Genomic DNA, 20,751 nt, shown 5'->3' with positions numbered 1-20,751 from the left:
CGTGGCCGTAAGGACGCTGACTAATGACGAAGCTAGACCAAATATCCACGTGAATCCCATCACGGTTGACAGGCGCACATACAACATCACTTCGTGTTTTCCGCTGACGTCACGGACCGACGATCGTCTGGTTTTTAAACGCGCCAATTTCGCCGTCTGCTTCATGCTCAGGATAGTCTTGATGAAAAAGAACCAGTTTACGATGAAGATAATCATCATGGGCGCTCCAAACACGAATAACGCGGCCTTTGGGGATTGGATCCAGCAACCTTGCGACAGGCTGTTCGTTTCGTTAAACATCTTGCCAGTGGTGATGTTCGGCGACGTATCGTACTCGTCTGTTGATTGTGGCTCTTGACCTGACGTAATTTTTCCATAGCCAATCCGCAGACCTCTTGCAACGTGGGTGAAATCCAAAATGGCGCAACTCGCGACGAGGAGGAACGGCGTCCCCCACCCGTACAGCGCATAACGCCAACCGAATTTGTCTGAGCCACGTGACGCTGTCGAGAAACTGTTCGTAACGAATGTGGTGTACACATCGTATGCCATTATATTCATCCAGAAGAAAGACGCTAAGACGAAGTAATGAAGTGATATTGCGATCGCGCTGCACAACCACGTCACTTGGGTGTTCTCTCCCAAAGCAAACACAGTATCGGTGACCAGCAGGGCAAGCGTTAAGTTCATTATATTGATTCCTGCGCGATTCCGCAGAGATTTGAATAAGATGTACGTCAGGAGGACCAAGGCCAGGGCAACAATGGAGATCCATCCGAGGACGTCCGTCAAATAGCCGTCTGCTTCGACGAACGCTTCGTATCCCTTGTCGCAACCCGGGACGACGAAAAATCTCGTCTGCTGTTTTTTACGGTGATCCAGTTCCTCAGGGATGCAGATCTCTATCGTCGATAAGTGGTCGTCGACGTAGTTGTATTCGTCGATGAAGTAGAGTTTTCCGGAAACCGTCACGGATCTGTTCGCCAGCAGCGCGTACTCGCCTTTCGGAACCTCGAACCGTCTGCAACTGTCGTCTGCTATATGCGGCATTGTGCAGACGACAGCGAACCCGTCGTAGCTGATGACGTCACCGTTATGTTGCACTATGACTGACAGCTGGTACTGACCAGGGTGGTACAGCGTCTGGGTCCTGTTCACGTAAACGTGGGTCATGTTTCGACCTTCATCCGGGTTAGGCAACAACAACTCGAACTCATCACTGAAATGAAAATCAGAATATGTATTAGTATTACATATCAAAGAGAGTTTTAAGTGGACCCCAAAAATTAGGGTTTAAACTTGACCCTAAAAAGTATTATAAATTTGGCGATCTCTCTCTCTCTCTCTCTCTCTCTCTCTCTCTCTCTCTCTCTCTCTCTCTCTCTCTCTCTCTCTATATATATATATATATATATATATATATATATATATATATATATATATATACATGTTTATTTATTTGTCTATTTCTGTCTCTCTCAAACACATACACAAGCACACGCAAACAAAACCTACATAAAATCCAAAAATCAAAGATAGAAATGTAGTTAGCAAACCTGAACAATGTCGCAGGTATTCCGGTGAAACAGAAATCCGTCCCTAGCCAGTTATCCGTTTCTTTGTTGTGGTTTACCACCCGCATCACCGTCTGGTTTATGATGACAGTAAACTTTTCCTCGGCTACCACCTGCCTGATCTTCTGCACCAAGCTCGACACAGACTTCTCTGATCTCGAACCGTTTCTAGAGGGAAGAAGCAAGAAGGAAACCCGTATGGTTGCGGAAGGGCCCGGGTCATTGCTGGTACTGGATTCAGAGCCCTTCAACGTCTCACTGCTGATACTGGATTCAAAGCCCTTCAACGTGTTATTGCTGGTAATGGATTCAAAGCCCTTCAACGTGTCACTGCTGATACTGGATTCAAAGCCCTTCAACGTCTCACTGCTGATACTGGATTCAAAGCCCTTCAACGTGTTATTGCTAATACTGGATTCAAAGCCCTTCAACGTGTCACTGTTGATACTGGATTCAAAGCCCTTCAACGTGTTATTGCTGATATTGGATTCAAAGCCCTTCAGCGTGTCACTGTTGATACTGGATTCAAAGCCCTTCAACGTGTTATTGCTGGTAATGGATTCAAAGCCCTTCAACGTGTCACTACTGATACTAGATTCAAAGCCATTCAACGTCTCACTGCTGATACTGGATTCAAAGCCCTTCAACGTGTTATTGCTGATACTGGATTCAAAGCCCTTCAACGTGTCACTGTTGATACTGGATTCAAAGCCCTTCAACGTGTTATTGCTGATACTGGATTCAAAGCCCTTCAACGTGTTATTGCTGATACTGGATTCAAAGCCCTTCAACGTGTCACGTGTTATTGCTGATACTGGATTCAAAGCCATTCGACGTGTTATTGCTGATACTGGATTCAAAGCCCTTCAACGTGTCACTGTTGATACTGGATTCAAAGCCCTTCAACGTGTTATTGCTGATACTGGATTCAAAGCCCTTCAACGTGTTATTGCTGATACTGGATTCAAAGCCCTTCAACGTGTTATTGCTGATACTGGATTCAAAGCCCTTCAACGTGTTATTGCTGATACTGGATTCAAAGCCCTTCAACTGGATTCAAAGCCCTTCAACGTGTTATTGATGATACTGGATTCAAAGCCCTTCAACGTGTTATTGCTGATACTGGATTTAGAAGACTTAACGTAGCTTATTTTCTGTTTTCTCAATTTTGAAAACACTTTTCCTGAAAATCCCATGGTTTGCTTGGACCTGGTCTTTTTCTCATTATTCGTAGATGTTATGTCGTTCCGTGAAACAGTGGGGGTAGTCATTTGTGACTTCTGATTGAAATAATATTTAAAGTGACCTTTTGATTTTGAAGCTAAATATCGATGCTGATTTCCAGACGATAAATTATGTTTGACTTTAACAGCAGAAGCCGCGTGACTTGCACTCGTACCTTTAAAGTGACCTTTAGATTTTGACGCGGTATGCTGATGCAGCTCTCTAAACGGTAAATTGGAGGGACTGCTTATGTGTATGTCTTTCTCTGATAGCGTATGAACACGAAAATGATCCCCAGTCATGGAATCGTTAAGCAGGGTGATCGTAAGGTCTTGAATCCTCTCTGTACGTATATTCAAAAGCAGACTTATTCCATCAACCAGCTTCTTTTCCAACACAGGTGACACCAAGGATCGCAGATATCCGTAAGTGATGTTCATATCCAAGGACACCCGCGCAACCATGTCTAAATTCGCCAGACTCTGTGAATCCCAGTTACTTCTGATTGGGTGATGAAGGACCTCCAGTCTTTTCTTGTGGTTTCTAGCCACGCACCCCAACCTGGTGAGATTGTAACCTTCGGAACAGTGCACCTTCCGACAGCTGTTGGTCTCGGCGACAAATACCTCCTTCTCTGACGGGCATTTCTTGTCGACATATCGCTCAATCTCAAAGTGGGTGTTGCTGAACAAGACGTGAGTTTTGCCGTCGAACCCGAAGTTCATGAGGACGGTGAAAGACACGGGGTATTTGGATGAACTCTGGTGGACCAAACCCGTGTCACGAACCGGCCCTTGTCGCCATAGAAATTTCTCGATCGGTTTGGGCTGGCAGGCTCGTACACCACTTGGGTTGTACGGAATAAGGATCTGGCGACATTTACCGATCGGTGAAGACTGGAAGAAAGAGAATGTTTTCCCTCCATCCAATATCCTCAGACGGGTTGTCCGGTCGCAATGAACAAGCACGTCCATTATGTTTAGACTGGTTACTTGGTTGCATACCGCACAGAATATATTCCCATAGACTGTTCCTTCGTCGTCCTGAACAGGCAGACGTTGCATATTCAGAACTGTGGCGTCTTCGTAGCCGGTGTGTTGTGTCTGGTGATAGCTAGTTCCAGCTTTTAGACTCTTGCGGCACAGATTCTTAACGCTTAGTTTCCGGTAATACGAGGGACAAGTCACAACCATCTCGATCCATTCCTTTTCGAAATTTGTCAGGTGGACGCACTGCGTTCTCTCTTTCAGCAATCTTTGATGACGTAACCTGTCGTCTGCTAGGTTAGAGTCATTACGTAACTTGCCGTCTGCTAAGTTTGTCTCCGTTTCTAATTTAGCTGCAGAACCCTTAAATACTCTAACGTTTCTTTCAGTATCGGTTAATCCAGCTTCACCTACGTTTGGTTCCTTTGCAATCCTCTCTTCAGTGCCACCATTTTGGACGACTTTACTGTCCATTCCACGATTCGTTATTAACAAAAGTGAGAGAATCAATGCGGACATTCTGTATAATCTTATATCCATCCCCTAAATTTGTTTTCTTCACAAAATGTACTGGGTTTTTTTTTCTCACAAAATGTACTTTTTAATACTCTTTTTTTTCTTCACAAAATGTACTTTTTTCTTTTTCTCTCACAAAATGTACTTTTTCTCTTTCTCTCACAAAATGTACTTTTTCTCATTTATATGTGGCTAACTAACTATGACAATGCTGCTATCTGACTGAATGAGGTTTCGTTACCAAGCCACCGCTTATCAACAACACTAAAACGGAAGTTCAAAACTTTAATACGTCTTCATCTCGTGCATGTGTATATATTCAGTTATTTGCATTGTCTTGTCGGTGGGTCTCGATATTTACAGCTGTCTCGTCATCAAGTCTCGATATTTACATATGTCATTTCAATTAGTCTCCATATTTACAGCTGTCTTCTCAATGAGGCTCGATCTTGATTACGTTGAATTACATTATCTAGGACACTTCCGGAAAGTCCATGTTAGTCACCAGATAATCAAACGTTCTTGGAAGCTGTATCAATAAAATGAGATCCACTGAAGAGATTTCTATAAATATTGGTAACTGATACCAATGTGTTGTTCTGTTGGGTGTATACGATTAAAGGGACTATCCTTAGTTTGCAGCCATTGTAAGATGTTTGCGATAACAGAGCCTTGTTGGCGATTACTATTTCATACTGAATACATTTTCTTGATTAGAATAGCAGTGTCTGTATATTGAATGTGTTTGCGGTCGTATACCAATGTTTGTAGCACTCAGTCTTTACTTTAATTCGTGATATATTTTTTTCTTCGTACGTACCAAATTATTAGGAGGTAAAATCCGGTTTGGGCTAGTACAAGCATTAGGACAACAACAAACACCATGTAAATACAGACACTGATATTTTAAATACGAAAATGTATCTAATTTGTATGTTACGTCATCGAAAAGGCTCTATTGGTCGGAAATATTTTACAATGCTTGTAAACTCAGGACTGTCCCTTTAAGTGTCTTCCATTAAGAAATAATGTTTTTAACGATATGTTCATTAAGGAGCAGGGTGTTGACCATTCAGTTAACTAAACATACATACAAAAATGTCTCGGTGGCCCAGTGGGTACGGTGGTGGGTTGGGAACTGCGGGCGATTCGGTGCCTAAGGCTCGAGTCCCAGCAACAGCACGAGAAACAATTTGGGAGGCCAAAAAGAATGTATCCCCTGTGCCTGTGCATTTATATTTTGTATTTGCTAGTCAAACCCGACATACATACAATATATAGATATTCATACATACAAATATTATATACATACACACATACATACCAAACATACATACATACAATACATAGATATTCATACATACATACATACATACATACATACATACCATACATTAGTCTTGCAATTTGCGGGCGATTCGGTGCCACAGGTTCGAGTCCCAGCAACGGCATGGGACAATTTTTGAGGCCAGAAAGGATTTAATTATCCCCTGCGCCAGTGCGTTAATATCTATGTATGTAATAGTAAACCTCGACATACATACAATATATAGATATTCATACATCAATACATACTAGCCAGTGCCAGGTCTGCCCACTGTTTCATGCACGTAAGCGGGACCGACCGCGTAGATTGTAGGCCCCATGCATATGGTTGAGTTAAAGAAATTTCCTTTTTATGGAAGCTTCGATAGCTCAGAGCGTATCGTGGTTAGTCTTGCAATTTGCGGGCGAATCGGTGCCACAGGTTCGAGTCCCAGCAACGGCATTGGACAATTTTTGAGGCCAGAAAGGATTTAATTATCCCCTGCGCCAGTGCGTTAATATCTATGTATGTAATAGTCAACCTCGACATACATACAATATATAGATGTTCATACATACATACCATACGTTAGTCTTGCAATTTGCGGGCGATTCGGTGCCACAGGTTTGAGTCCCAGCAACGGCATGGGACAATTTTTGAGGCCAGAAAGGATTTAATTATCCCCTGCGCCAGTGCGTTAATATCTATGTATGTAATAGTCAACCTCGACATACATACAATATATAGATATTCATACATCAATACATACTAGCCAGTGCCAGGTCTGCCCACTGTTTCATGCACGTAAGCGGGATCGACCGCGTAGACTGTAGATCCCATGCATGTGGTTGAGTTAAAGAACATCCTTTTTATGGATGCTTCGATAGCTCAGAGCGCATCGTGGTTAGTCTTGCAATTTGCGGGCGATTCGGTGCCACGGGTTCGAGTCCTAGCAATGGCATGGGACAATTTTTGAGGCCAGAAAGGATTTATTTATCCCCTGCGCCAGTGCGTTAATATCTATGTATGTAATAGTCAACCTCGACATACATACAATATACAGACATTCATACATCAATACATACATACATACATACATACAATACATAGATATTCATACATACATTCATACATACACACATACATACCATACATACATACACACACACACACACACACACACACACACATACATATACCATACATACCATACATACACACATACACACCATACATACATACCATACATACCATACATACCATACATACATACATACATACACATACAAATACACGCAGACATGCATGCATACATGTACGCACGCACGTTTGCACGCACAGGCTGACTACCAGAGCAGGGCATATCTAACACAAGAGTTTTCAGTAAAGCACGTTTTAACGTTTGACAAAAATCCTAAAACAAAATCCGAATAATTGGAAAAGAAAACAGTTTATTTACTTTTTCAAATTATATAGCTTTACATCACATCTATTACATATCGTTTTACCACTCTTCCATCCCTACACTCCAAATAAAATAAAACCAACTTACATAGAAATATATGAAACTGTGGACTGCTCTAATGTTCGCTAACACTGTTCAGTTGTTTAGACCCTAAGTTTTTTTAAATTTTTAGCCAGTCCTTGTTTTCTTTACATTTGCATGAAAACAAACCCAAACTCCGACAGGTTTTATATACAATTAATCATCTAAAATGCACGAAGTTGACATTTCCATTTTACAAAAATCTTTGTATGTTTTCAATACAGTTTCGTTCTCCTATAAATAACTAAGGCTATTTGCATAATAAAAGCATCACTCTATAGTGTGTTTCAAACTAATGCCCTTTTCCACCTTCCAAGCGGAATATATCGTAGTATGACCTATATTTAAGAAACAATTTGGAAACATAAGTAAATAAACAATTCAGGCGCGGATTCAGGCGGGGAGTCCAGGTGACACGCCCTCCCCCCCCCCCCCCCCCCCCCTCTATTTTTCTCAATATATATTACAGAATACATAAAAAATGAAAATTGATTCCATCCACCTGTTCAAAAGCAATAACGGGTTTTGGGCCCCCGCTATTAAAAAACTTCTGGATCCATGCTTGCTATGTCATTAATGTAATGTACTGATACAAAAAATTAATCAGTTTGGGTGTTATTGGGGATAAAACACTGTAAAATAACTACAAGATAGGTTGATGCGTTATGACTGTCAGGTTGTATGTCCATGAATAATATATAATATTTATTATTTACAAATGCACAGGCAAGTGTTCATCTGAAGGCCACGTTCCCTTTTAGTGAGGGGGTGTGGTGGGGGTGGGGTGGGGTCTTAATCTCGTGATGTTCTTTGTTACACACACGTGACCAGAATATTGTATACCACGAGTGGTGGAGGAGTGGCACTCTGCCTAACACCACACCCACCTCTGGCTTCGTATGTAGGTGTATATTTAAATGTGGGTTTTTTATTACCTTTTAGAAAACGTTCATGCGTTTTGATTGGTCAATAGCCAATGCATACCACAAGTACACTGTGTCATTTACGGGAAAATACGAGATTTGCGGGAAAATACAGAATTTGCAGGGGTGTACGAAATGTCACGTGACTTGCTCGACTGGTTGTACAAAAATACAAACTGCGGATGAGACCGACGAAATTTTCTCCAACACGCCTCACCACAGACACTTGACACAGATTACTATAAATGAATAATAATAAAACAAATGTTGTATATCGGTAAACTTGATATATTTCCGCAATATTTTGCTCATGCTCTCTTCAAACATGACAAATTTATTGCCACTTAACGTGTATTTACATACACCAAAAATTTCGATCCCTACTATATAAAAAATACCACTGGGCTAGGACCCGCCCCTTTTATTGTATAAATACATGTACTGCTAATGAAAGGGACGGGACGTAGCCCAGTGGTAAAATGATCGCTTGATGCGTGGTCGGTCTGGGATCGATCCCCGTCGGTGGGCCCATTGGGCTATTTCTCGTTCCAGCCAGTGTACCACGACTGGTAAATCAAAGGCCGTGGTATGTGATATCCTGTCTGTGGGATGGTGCATATCAAAGATCCCTTGCTGCTTATGAAACAATGTAGCGGGTTTCCTCTCTAAGACTATATGTTGAAATTACCAAATGTTTTACTAATGTAACATAATCATATGGCCCTGTATCAAATTGGTGTTAATTGCGTGGTATACGATGGACAACGCAAACAAGGTGGGAAAATGTCTTTTAACCGTTAGCAGCTCTAACTTCCGGCTTGGATAAGAAATCTCTTGGCATGCTATTACATCGTAATTCCAGAAGTGTCCACATCCGCGATACGATGTCCAGTCTCCAAAATGCTTTTAAATAGTATTAGTTGTAATCGGTAGTTACGTTCGGCCTGTTCCAACAATGATCAGCGGGTGAATGGGTTACTGCCCATCACTCTCTGAAGAAAATTCTTAGGCCCACGAATAAAATATTATTTTAAAGTAATCCTCATTTTGTAATGAAAACTAGGGCTGAGAAAATTAGACGACTACTGAAGATTATAAACGTTAATACCACGACTGGTATATCAAAGACCGTGGTATGTGCTATCCTGTGTGGTATGGTGCATAAAAAAAATCCCTCGCTACTAATGGGAAAATGTAGCGGGTTTCCTCTCTAAATTATATGTTAAATTTACCAAATGTTTAACATCGAATAGCCGATGATTAATAAATCAATGTGCTCTAGTGGTGTCGTTAAACAAAACAAACGTTTTGCTCCCAAGAAGTCTTGATAGGCTGCGGCCGAGGTAACACATTTGAAAGTCGACTAAAGGTATTATCTCAACCACTACAGATTTTTAACAGTTCTTGTATCTAAACTATAACTGATAAAACATCCGTATGCAACAGTTTGGGACAAAAAGAAAAAACAAAATTTGATAAAGATTTGATAAAGACCCCCAAAAAAAAAGAAAGAAAAAAAGACATCACGTTTTTTAAAGAGTTCATCTTGTTTTCCAAGGTTAAAATTGAAATAACATGATATTGCAATACAGTTTTTCTTACTTTTCTTTTAACACAATAAATAAAACTTTGGGTTTTAAATATTATTCGCGAAAGAGAACAAAATAGAAAGCTGCATAACAATACTGAGAATAGTGTGTAAAACGGTTTACGTCGTTTCTATATGCATGTTATATTGATTATAAAAACTTGTAGAAAAATAGAAGATATTGGGCTGTGTTACCAAAACGTTAAATTTAATTTTAACATGTAATATTCGTCATAATACTAGTAATTAGATTCCGCATCATGACGACATTGGGGCGGGGGCGTATACCAGTGGTAAAGCGCTCGCTTGATGCGCATGATGCGCAGTCGGTCTGGGGTCGATCCTCATTGGTGGACCGGTCCATTAGGCTATTTCTCGTTCCAACCAGTGCACCACGACTGGTATATCAAAGGCCGTAGTATGTGATATCCTGTCGGTTGGGATGGTGCATATAAAAGATCCCTTGCTACTAATGGAAAAATGTATGTCAAAGTGACCAAATGTTGATGATTAATAAATCAATTTGCTCTAGTGGTATCGTTAAACAAAACCAACTTTAACTTCAACATGACGTCACTGGCGACAACACTAACGAACTATCTTTACTCCACACCGGACTACATCGAGACGAATATTTAAAAACTTTTTAGTTGCCCGCGGTGATTTTTTCCGTTTCGAGAGATAACGGAACTCGAGGTATAAGAACATAATGGGTCCGCCCCGGCCACCATGTGCGATACTAGATAAAGATCTGGAGCCAGCCAGCTGTCGTTTCCCTTACCCCGATACCAGATCTTATCAGTCGTCGCTGACCACATCCACGGCGAATATTACGAAAACAAGACGTTCCGGCCGACAGTGTTGTTATTATTATTGTTTATATCACTATGTAGTAGTATGCCAGAGATCAGAGACATGTGCTTGTTCGTCGTTTTCCTTGTCGTAGTCACAGCGGTTCCTTTGGACCGTAAGGACGAAGATGGGGCCATTAAGAAGATATCTAAAGTAAACGAAGAAGAGAAAGTGAAAGTTGGAGCCAGAATTAACAAATGTGTCGATCTTTTGAAACTTGTCCTCGTCGAAGGTAGTTCTGTCTCAAGTGCTGGATATTTAAAGAGAACGGTACATGGTTCAGGTCAGGACGTGTTGAAGACCCAGAAGAGGAGATTCAGAAGGGATGGTGGTGTGGATTTGAAGACGAATGACCGCAGCCAAACTGACAGTCATACAGCGCACGACGTTAACCCAGATGACGAGATGGCTGATGCGAGATTCGATAAGTTAAAACACGCCAAAGAGATCATCTGGAAGCACCACGGAGTGATGAACACGGAAATAAAGAACCCGCCAGTTACTCGTTTTCTGCTGAAGAAACTCGCGCAAGCTCACGCTAGGTTGTTTCACCATTTTCAGACCAATATTTCACTGCCTCGCGAACAAGATTTAGGAAACAGGAATCACAGAGCAGACGGAAGGAAACCCAAATTCACTGGCATGACAGACAGCAACATAGAACAACTGGAGTGTCGCTATCTTAAGTTTTACCACAAACGGTGGGTTCTGATGATCGCCAGCTGTCCCCGCGCCTACGCCAATAAAACGTTGAGGCATCAGTGCGAACACACGCCTCTGGACGATGACGATAACCAGGTAGAAGTTGGCTCCATCCCCGTACAGCTGGAGAACGGATTAGTTTATCGAAACCTCTTCTGTGCCCTCTGCAACGGGATCAGGAACATCGAGGCCTGGGACGTGAACCTCATGTGCACTGGAGTCCCGCCACTCCATTTCGTGAATGGGGGTGCCGGGTTCACGCTGCTGGGGGAAAAGGACGACGGACGCTACCACTGCCGGAAGACCTTGGTTCCTATTCTCAAAGACAAGGTGCAGCTGTGTCAGATCACCAAGCGACGCAGTTACCGGCCTTTTGCTCTGGACAACGAGCTGGGCGGACAGCCAACAGAGACGATCGCCTACCCAGTGTCCTTCTCCATTCTCATGAACTTCGGTTTTGACGGGAAGGCCCACATCTTGTTCAGCACCACCTACAAGGAAGTGGGTTACAGCGAGCAGGCGCACAGGTGCCCGGAAACCCAGGTGTACAATCCTGATTTCAACATCTGTCAGCACGTTGTGTGTCCCGCTGGCTACGTCTTCTACGACCTGTCGTGTAATCCCGACTCCTCGGTCCAGGCCAAACCGTCCATGTCGCTCGAGGAGGAGCTGAGGGAGCTGGACAAACCAGAGATCATCAAACTGAGGGCGAACGTCTCCGAGAACGAGCTGGACGACTTGAAAGACGGGGTGTACCAGAACTTCATCAAAGAGAGCATGTGCGACTTTCTGAACATTACGTGCGATCGCATCAAAAACTTCACCTTGGCGCCTCTGCTCGATGATATGGACACGAAGGAATACTCCGGTATCGTTGGATCCGGAACAAAGTCTTTAGGAAACGTGTCCCCTTTTGAAACTCGACACAGACTACCTCAGAATGCTCAGGATGCCAGTGAAACACCGAAAACACGAGAAGATGACATAACCATGACAACTACACCAACATCCACACCAGCTATTTCCGGTGTACCGTCTGCCACAAGTACACCAGCGTCAACACTAGCTACTTCCGGTGTACTTCCCACCTTCATAAGTATACCTACATCCACACCAGCTACTTCCGGTATACCGCCCACCACCATAAGCATACCAACATCCGCTACTTCCGGTGTATCGCCCACCACCACAGGTATACCCACATCCACACCAGTTACTTCTGGTGTACCACCCTCCTTGAGAACTAAACGAACACCCACATCAAAACAAACGACCGCTGTTAGGAAGAGAAATAAGCCGTCGGGCAACCGGACGGTGGTCGTGGAGATTCGCTTCGTGCTGATGCCGCTCGAGAAGGACATCGGCCGCGGCGAGGGCTTCGTCAGCAACGTCACGCAGCGGATGAAGGAGCGCATCGAGCAGCACAAGTTCACGCTGTCGCTGAACGGAACCCAGCTGCGCGTGCTCACCATGGACCAGGTGTCGTCCGTCGTCCAGATGGACACGTTCTGCACGCGCGGCATCAAGCAGATGTACTTTGACGACGAGTTCGAGATGCTGACGTTGCCCAAGGACAACGACACCGTCGACGTCGTGTACGTCAACAGCACGAAGACCAAGTACTGGCCGGGCATGTACGATCTGACCGTCCTCGTCGCCGGCAACGTGATGGCGACGCCCAACATCACTCACAAGAGCAAGTACGTGTTCGTGTGCGTCATGCCCAGGATCGCCAACTCCAGCTGCGGCAGGCTGAACTTCACGCACAAGGACTACACCCTCCTGCCCAACAAGTCCATCGCCATGTCCAACAGACTCTATTCCATGGACGAGTACTACTTCATCGACGACAGACTCAACAACATCGAAATCTGCATTCCCGAGGAGTTCTACAGCCACCGAGAACCTAACGTGCGGGTTGTCCACGCCTGCGACAAAGGGTACGAGTTCTTCCAGAAGGCGGAGGGCTACTTGACGGCCGTTCTGGGACGCCTGTCCATAGTTGCTATGACAACAGTGCTACTGACGTACATCCTGATCAAAAAGTTGCGCAACCTTCCCGGAGTCAATACCATGAACCTGACCTTCGCAATCCTGGCGGGGCAGGTGATATTCATACTGGGGGAGAACTCGGAATTGCAGTGGCTGTGCAGTTTGGTGGCGGTGTCCCTGCACTACTTCATTCTTGCTTCGTTTTTCTGGATGAACGTCATGACGTTCGACCTCTTCAAGACGTTTGCCAACAAGTGTATCCTTACTCAGATCCGCAGCAAGAGCAAGTTCATGTGGAGATACTCGCTCTACGCCTGGGGGTCGCCCTTAGTTATCGTCTTAATATGCGCTTTCGTCGACTTCTCTGGACTCGTTGAAGGATTTCAAATCGGCTATGGAGGGATAGTAAGGGAAACCAATGTGACAGACATACCAAACGAATCGCTAATGGACAGACAGAACGACAGTCTTCATCCTGTTCTCAATAACACAGACTCGCACACGAAACCCAAGGATACAAAAAACCTCGGCTGTTGGATTCAAAACCCCGTGGCGACTCTGATCGTCTTTGGCGGGCCGCTGTTAACGATATTTATTGTCAACGGGTTTCTGTTCGTCTGCACCATCTTGTGCATACAGGAAACTGCGCGGCTGGCCCACATCAACACCCGCCGATCCTCCATGAGTCACATGACCGGAAGGTACCACGTCATGTTGTATGTGCGCATGTCCACCGTCATGGGATTCACGTGGATCTTTGGACTAGCTTCGTCAATAGTGAGCGGGTCTAAAGCCCCACCCTCCGAACCCATCTGCTACACCGTGCACGCCCTGGGTATCTTGTTCACTTTGTTCAACTGCTCTCAAGGGCTGTTCATTCTGTTTGCGTTCGTGGCTAAACGTCGAGTGTTCTACATGTACAAGGATCTGTCGAGAGGGCTGGTGCATCAATTCAAGAGGTGGAAGGTAGGAAACAACAAGAATGTGTTCGGCAGGCCGTCCTCTACAAGCTCTGCGTCTAGCTCTACTACAAGCATTTCTCACATTACGTGAAAGGTAGTGAGAACAGATGATGTCTGCTTCTATCCCTTAATATCTGTTTCAAGTACATTATAATTAACTGTACTAGTAGTACGATACGGTGGCAGTGTTGAACAGAAGAGAGTTCTACTACAGTTGACAATACAAGCTAGGAACATCCTCATGTATTATACACCGTCTACTAGATGTCGGCTACAACAAGAATAGTAAGAGCTAGTGACGTCTTTTTGTTTAGTTCAACACCGGCTAATTCCATTACACACGATATGATAATACAGTGACGGTATATTCTATTAATCAACATCTACCATGAGCCGTGTGCTACTGTTTAATAGCGTCCACTTCCAGAACGATTGACAATAGAAGACTGCCACACAATTTGCAATGTTAAAAATCTTTGAGTTCCACAACAGTGAACATGCTGAACGATAACCATAATGAAGCAATGTGATATTGTTCAACATCAGCTACTTCCAGAGTGACTGGTAGTAGAAGCGTCTGGAATTGTGGAAGTAGAAGCTAGTGACGTCATGTTTTATTGTTGAATAACGGCTACTCAAGAGACATTAGGCCTAACATTATACTGTTCAACATAATTGCGTAGCTACCCGTGTGATATCACAATGATGTTGTGAGACATTTGCCAGTTTAATAACAACCGACTGAAGCTAGTGACGTCATGTACTATTGTTTGAAGGCTACATTAGTACTGTTCTGAAACTGGTTTGAAACAAGCGTAAAGTTAAGAACACACAGAACGCGGGCGGTACGCGGGCGGCAAGCGACACGCAGGCGGCAATCGGCACTCGAGCGGGAAAAGAAAACACACTGAATGCGTCTGGCAAGCGGCAAATCACATACAAAAGCCATTTTTGATTCCCCCCCCCCCCCCTCCATTTTTCAATTATGAATGTTGGTAATGATTCGTCACCTCCATCATTACCATCGTCGTCCAGCAAGATGTTGTTTTTTTCCCCCATATCTCTGTATGAGGTATTCTGTGGATTATATAGAGATGGATATTTCTGCATTTCATCAATAAGCTGATCAATATTTAAAGTTGATGTCTTCAGTTTAGTTGATATTTTCCGAAAAAACAAACCCAAAAAACCCACAAAAAAACCCCGTAAACACCGTCAACTATCCCCTCAATAAATGCCGGAAACACGTGACAACTGGGAATTCACCCATGCGTCAGCGGGCGGCAAGCATCACAAATCGCTACAAGAGCGACAGGAGACGCCCACGTGACGCCCGCGTGACTGCCGCCCGCGTTAGTATGTTTTGTTGCATTGAAATCAGTTATGTTTGAAATTTGCCGCCCGCGTAACTGTTGACGCCCGCGTGACTGCCGCCCGCGTTAGTATGTTTTGTTGCATTGAAATCAGTTATGTTTGAAATTTGCCGCCCGCGTAACTGTTGACGCCCAGTGTGTTCTTAGCTTTATACGCAACATTGTTTAAACTGTAACTTTGAAATGGATCATGGCAACATATTATTAAATTTTGTTTCATGGCAATGTTGAAATATGCTACTTCGTGATTCACTTAAACATCACTAAGTATATCTTTTTTTTAAATAGTTTAAAGAACTGAGAATTTGTCATTACATTTGTTTATGATAAGAACTAATAAATCAAGTAGCCTACTAAGTCTGTATTTCAACAGATAACATAAGGCAAAAATTGGTAGTAATAGTGTTTTGTAAACATAAATCATTTTGAAATATTTATTTATATATTAAAACCGTATCATTAAACAAACATTATAAATTAAATTCCTTGCTAGCTTGTTATTCTTAATTATGATAAATTAAAACGTTATCTCGTTCCAGAAATAAGTCAGTTTAACCAAATTCTTTGCTAGTTTCAAAATGGTCCATGTAATAATTTTTATTATTCACATTGTTAACAATAAAATGTTGTAAATAAATTGTATATGATGTGCCGTTATGACACTGCGCCTTGAGTCTGCTTTCTATAAAACCGTTACGAGACGCAGATCGACATACGCTGATGCAGACGCTCTGTGGTCGATATGATCTCAGCCCTCGAAATTCGCCATGGAAATCAGCAGTGCCGCCGCAAAAAAGCTGTTGTAAAATTGATCTGCGACGGCATTTTTATCATTAATTATGAGGTATTTACTTTGTTATTGTCTGTACTAAATTGCTTAATTTCGAAGGCTGTGATCAGATCTGCAGAGTTCGTCAGGTCTCAAGTCCAATTCACAAAGCTATCATGAAACATCGATCGCATCGTCCTTGCGAGACATTTTGCATTGTAATATCTTCGTCGGCTTGGTGTTTTCGGGGAGTATTGATTCTAGTAATACGTATTATTAGTGAACTTTTGAATATTGTAGGTGCCCTTTTTAAACGTTGCACCCCTCCTTGAACACTATATAGGTGCTCTCCCTGACATTTAAAAGATCCCTAGCAGTATCTCCCGGTGTATATGCCAGTTGTGGAGCACTGGCTGGAACTGAAAAATAGCCCAGGGAGGGCACCTATATACTGTTTTAGTAAGGGTGCAGCGTTTAAAAAAGGGCACCCACAACATTTCAAAAGTACACAAACATGCAGTATTTCTAGCAGTAATATAAAAAAAAACCCCACCAAATCGAAGAAAATAATACATGCTTCCTCCCTCACCCCACTAAATACACATAAAATCAGTGTATGGCATTTTTCGGGGCACTTTAAAAAAATTCGAGGGGGTATTACACAGCACCCTCCCCCTAGATTCGCGCCAGCACAGTTATAGAAACCAGGCTATAAAGGACATTCTTGTGATTTGGTCACACCAGTGTTAGTATTAGTATTAGTAGGGCTGTACATAGCTTAAAATACAGGGGGGGGGGGGAACAATAATATGTTTTAAAAATGAGCTGCCGCCCCCCTCCCATCATCTCCCGCTACTGGACGTGTCGCGAGGTTTTCGCTATCACTTAAAAAAAAAAACAATCATTATTTTCTATGTTTTTACTAGCATCCATATCATCACAATAAATACATCGCGTTTGATTGGTTTTAAATTTAAGAAACTCGTTTGTAAATTTATAAATTTATTATACCCTTCGCTCTTGCTTGAGAAATAAAACGTTTCAACATATTTGAAAACCGTTCACAATCATAAACAGTTTTACGCTTGTGGTAGGGGGAAGGTGAATTAATGCCTATTTTCATGTTTATTTCTAGGAGGGTGGGGGGAGAGCCTTTGTGAAGAAAAAAACCGAAACCATTACACTCTTGTGAAAATTTTCATACTTGTAAACGGCTTCTAAAGTTGGCATTTATGTATTTATTCATTATTTATGTTTTTTATATTTGTTAACGATGCATTTTTTGTCATTAGAGAACATTGCATTTCTAAATGTCTTTGTTTTGGTGAAGTAATCATTACAGTGATAATTAAATATTTACGAATTCTCTGTTATTTGTTTTAGGTAAAGGTAGAATATCCATACACACACGCATACACACACACGCACGCACACATACACGAGTACACACACGCACGCACACACATACAAGAGTGCACACACACAAACACGAGTGCACGCAAACACGCACACGCACACATACACGAGTACACACACACGCACATATACACGAGTACACACACACACATACACGAGTACACACACACGCGCGCACGCACGCAAACACGCACACATACACGAGTGCATACACGCACATGGGCGGATCCAAGGGGGGGGGGGACCAGGGGGACGCGTCCCCCCAAAAAAATTGTTCAAGTGCCCTCAAAATGTCCAAGTGCCCTTTTTGTTTGTAGAATTTTTTTTTTTTTAAGTAAACAATAATTATATTGTAGATAAATGAAATCAAGATTTTCGTGTACATGCGCAAGCTTGCAGATATGTGTCCGTGTTATTGAGTCTCAATGGGGCCCCATTGAGGTTCTAACGCGAGTGACGCCAATTTACTTCATTATTGCTAGTATATTATGACGTAGAACTGTAGGAATTCATATTAATTGTAAATATCAAAACTTGTAGTAAGGTGCCCTTTTGACGAGTCAATGTGCCCTTCTTTTTTGGTCCCCCCCCCTAAAAATATTTCCTGGATCCGCCCATGACGCACATACACGAGTACGAGCGCTCTACACACTAGCTGAATGTTGCTATTACGTCACAATGAGAAATGACGTCACACAATTGTTTGACGCATGGAAAATGAAGTTTGGCTCCCACAGCATAAACATTATCTAAAAATGGTGGTTCACTGATTGGAATGGGAAAACAAAACCCATCGACTTCATATCCTACACGACATCACGCTCTACCATCTAAGCTCAATATTGCCATTATGTTCCAATGACCAGGGGAGTAGCGTGATCTGGACCTGGTTGGGGGGGGGGGGGGGGGGGGGGGGTCGAATATGAACCAAGTAGACCTTTTTCTATTTTGTTTTTGCACCACCAGAAACTCCATATGTATAAACCTGTATGTTTTAGTTCTGAAAGCGGACCATTTGCTTCAGCGGGGAGTTCGTCCGAACCCCCCGACCCCCCCCCCCCCCCCCTAGCCTACGCCCCTGATGACAAATGACATCAGGCAATTGTTGGAAGCATGGCAGCGAAGTTTGGCTCCCACAGTATATACAACAATGTGAGAATCGTTCAGTACTAGTTAGGACGAGAGAGAGAGAGAGAGAGAGAGAGAGAGAGAGAGAGAGAGAGAGAGAGAGAGAGAGAGAGAGAGAGAGAGAGAGAGAGAGAGAGAGAGAGAGAGAGAGAAACAACTTTGACTTCATATGATAAACGACATCGCGTTCTATCCACTATGCACAATATTGCCATTGTTACAATGACAACTGATATCACGCAATTGTTTGACGCTTGGAAGTCAAATTTTGCTCCCAGAACATAAGCAACAACCTAAGAATCTTGGTGCACTGGTTGGAACTAGAACAAAACAAATCTCGACTTCATATCCTACACGACATCCCAGTATTCACATTAATATTAATATGTTACAATGACAAACGACGTCACGCAATTCTTTCACACGTGGAAGTGAAGTTTGGCTCCCACAGCATAAACAACGATCTCAGAATTGTTGGATTCTGGTTGGAACGAGAATAAAACACCGACGTCATATGCTAAACGACATTGCGCATCAGGCGAGCGCTCTACCCACTAAGCTGAATATTACCATTATATTACGTTACAATGGAAAATGACGTCACTCGGTTGTTTGACGATTTGAAGTGAATTTTGGGTTCCACTGTGGAACTTCCATAGGATAGACAACAATCTAAAAATCGAGGGGCATTGGTTGGGACGAGAGAAAAAACAACAACCTTGATTTCATATCCTATACGCCATCGCGCTAGAATGACCTCTAAGCGCAACATTGCCACTATGTTACAAAGAGAAATGATGTCAAGAAACTGTTTGATGTTTGGAAGTGAAGTTTGGCTTCCACGGCATAAACAACGATGCACCGATTTGGACGGGACCCCCCTTCCCCCCCCCCCCCCCCCCCCGACTTCATATCTACACGACATCGCGCTATAGTAAGTCAATATTGCCATTATGTTACAGTGACAAATGATGTCAAGCAATTGTTTGACCCTTAAACCCGAAGTTTTAGGTCCCGCAGGATAATCAACGACATACAAACCTTGGTGCACCGATTGGGACGAGGCGAAAAAACTCCACCTCGTGTTCATATCTTACAAGATATCGCATCTCAGGCGAGCGCTCTACCCACTAAGCTCAATATTGTCATTATATTAAAATAACAAATGACGTCACGCAATTGTTAGTCACATAAACAACCATCTAACAATTATTGTGGGGCACTCGCTGGGACGGAAGAACAAAATCCCTCAAGTTCATATACTACACCAGGGGCGTAGCGTGGTCTGGACCTGGGGGGGTTCGAATATGAACCAAGTGGACCTTTTTCTATTTTGTTTTTGCACCACTAGAAACTCCATATGTATAAACCTGTAAGTTTTAGTTCTGAAAACGGACCATTTGCTTCAGAGGGAGGTGGGTGTGTGTGTGTGTGGGGGGGGGGGGGGGGAGCGGTTCGTCCGAACCCCCGAACCCCCCTAGCCTACGCCCCTGGACACGACATCGCGCTATAACAACTAAGCTCAATATTACCATTGCATTACAATGACCAAAGAGGGGCAGGACGTAGCCCAGTGGTAAAGTGCTCGCCTGATGCGCAGACGGTTTGGGATCGATCCCCATCGTTGGCCCATTGGGTTATTTTTCATTCCAGCTAGTACACCACGACTGGTATATCAAAGCCCGTGGCATGTGCTATCCTGCCTGTGGGATGGTGCATATAAAAGATCCCTTGTTACTAATGGAAAAATATAGCGGGTTTCCTCTCTAAGACTAAATGTCAAAATTACCAAATGTTAGACATCCAGTAGCCGATGATTAATAAATCAATGTGCTCTAGTGGTGTTGTTAAACAAAACATACTTTTACAATGACCAAAGACGTCACGCAATAAT

At 43.1% G+C, this 20,751-nt stretch overlaps 1 protein-coding gene across 1 annotated transcript; it reads left to right on the top strand.

Moving 5' to 3' along the window:
• The first annotated feature begins 10,560 nt into the window (after window positions 1-10,560).
• On the top strand, window positions 10,561-14,262 carry LOC121390275. The gene has a single exon (XM_041522056.1). The coding sequence runs from the start codon at window positions 10,561-10,563 to the stop codon at window positions 14,260-14,262; it is 3,702 nt and encodes a 1,233-aa protein (XP_041377990.1).
• The last annotated feature ends 6,489 nt before the right edge of the window (window positions 14,263-20,751 follow it).

This window comes from Gigantopelta aegis, chromosome 15 (assembly GCF_016097555.1).
Source record: "Gigantopelta aegis isolate Gae_Host chromosome 15, Gae_host_genome, whole genome shotgun sequence".
NCBI lineage: Eukaryota > Metazoa > Mollusca > Gastropoda > Neomphalida > Peltospiridae > Gigantopelta > Gigantopelta aegis.
Note: the sequence above shows the minus strand (reverse complement) of the source record. Positions and strands in the feature narration are given on the sequence as shown.

What these genes read in the sequence shown, in the direction of transcription:
- LOC121390275 (XM_041522056.1), top strand. Translation starts at nt 10,561, where the DNA reads ATGCCAGAGATCAGAGACATGTGCTTGTTCGTCGTTTTCCTTGTCGTA.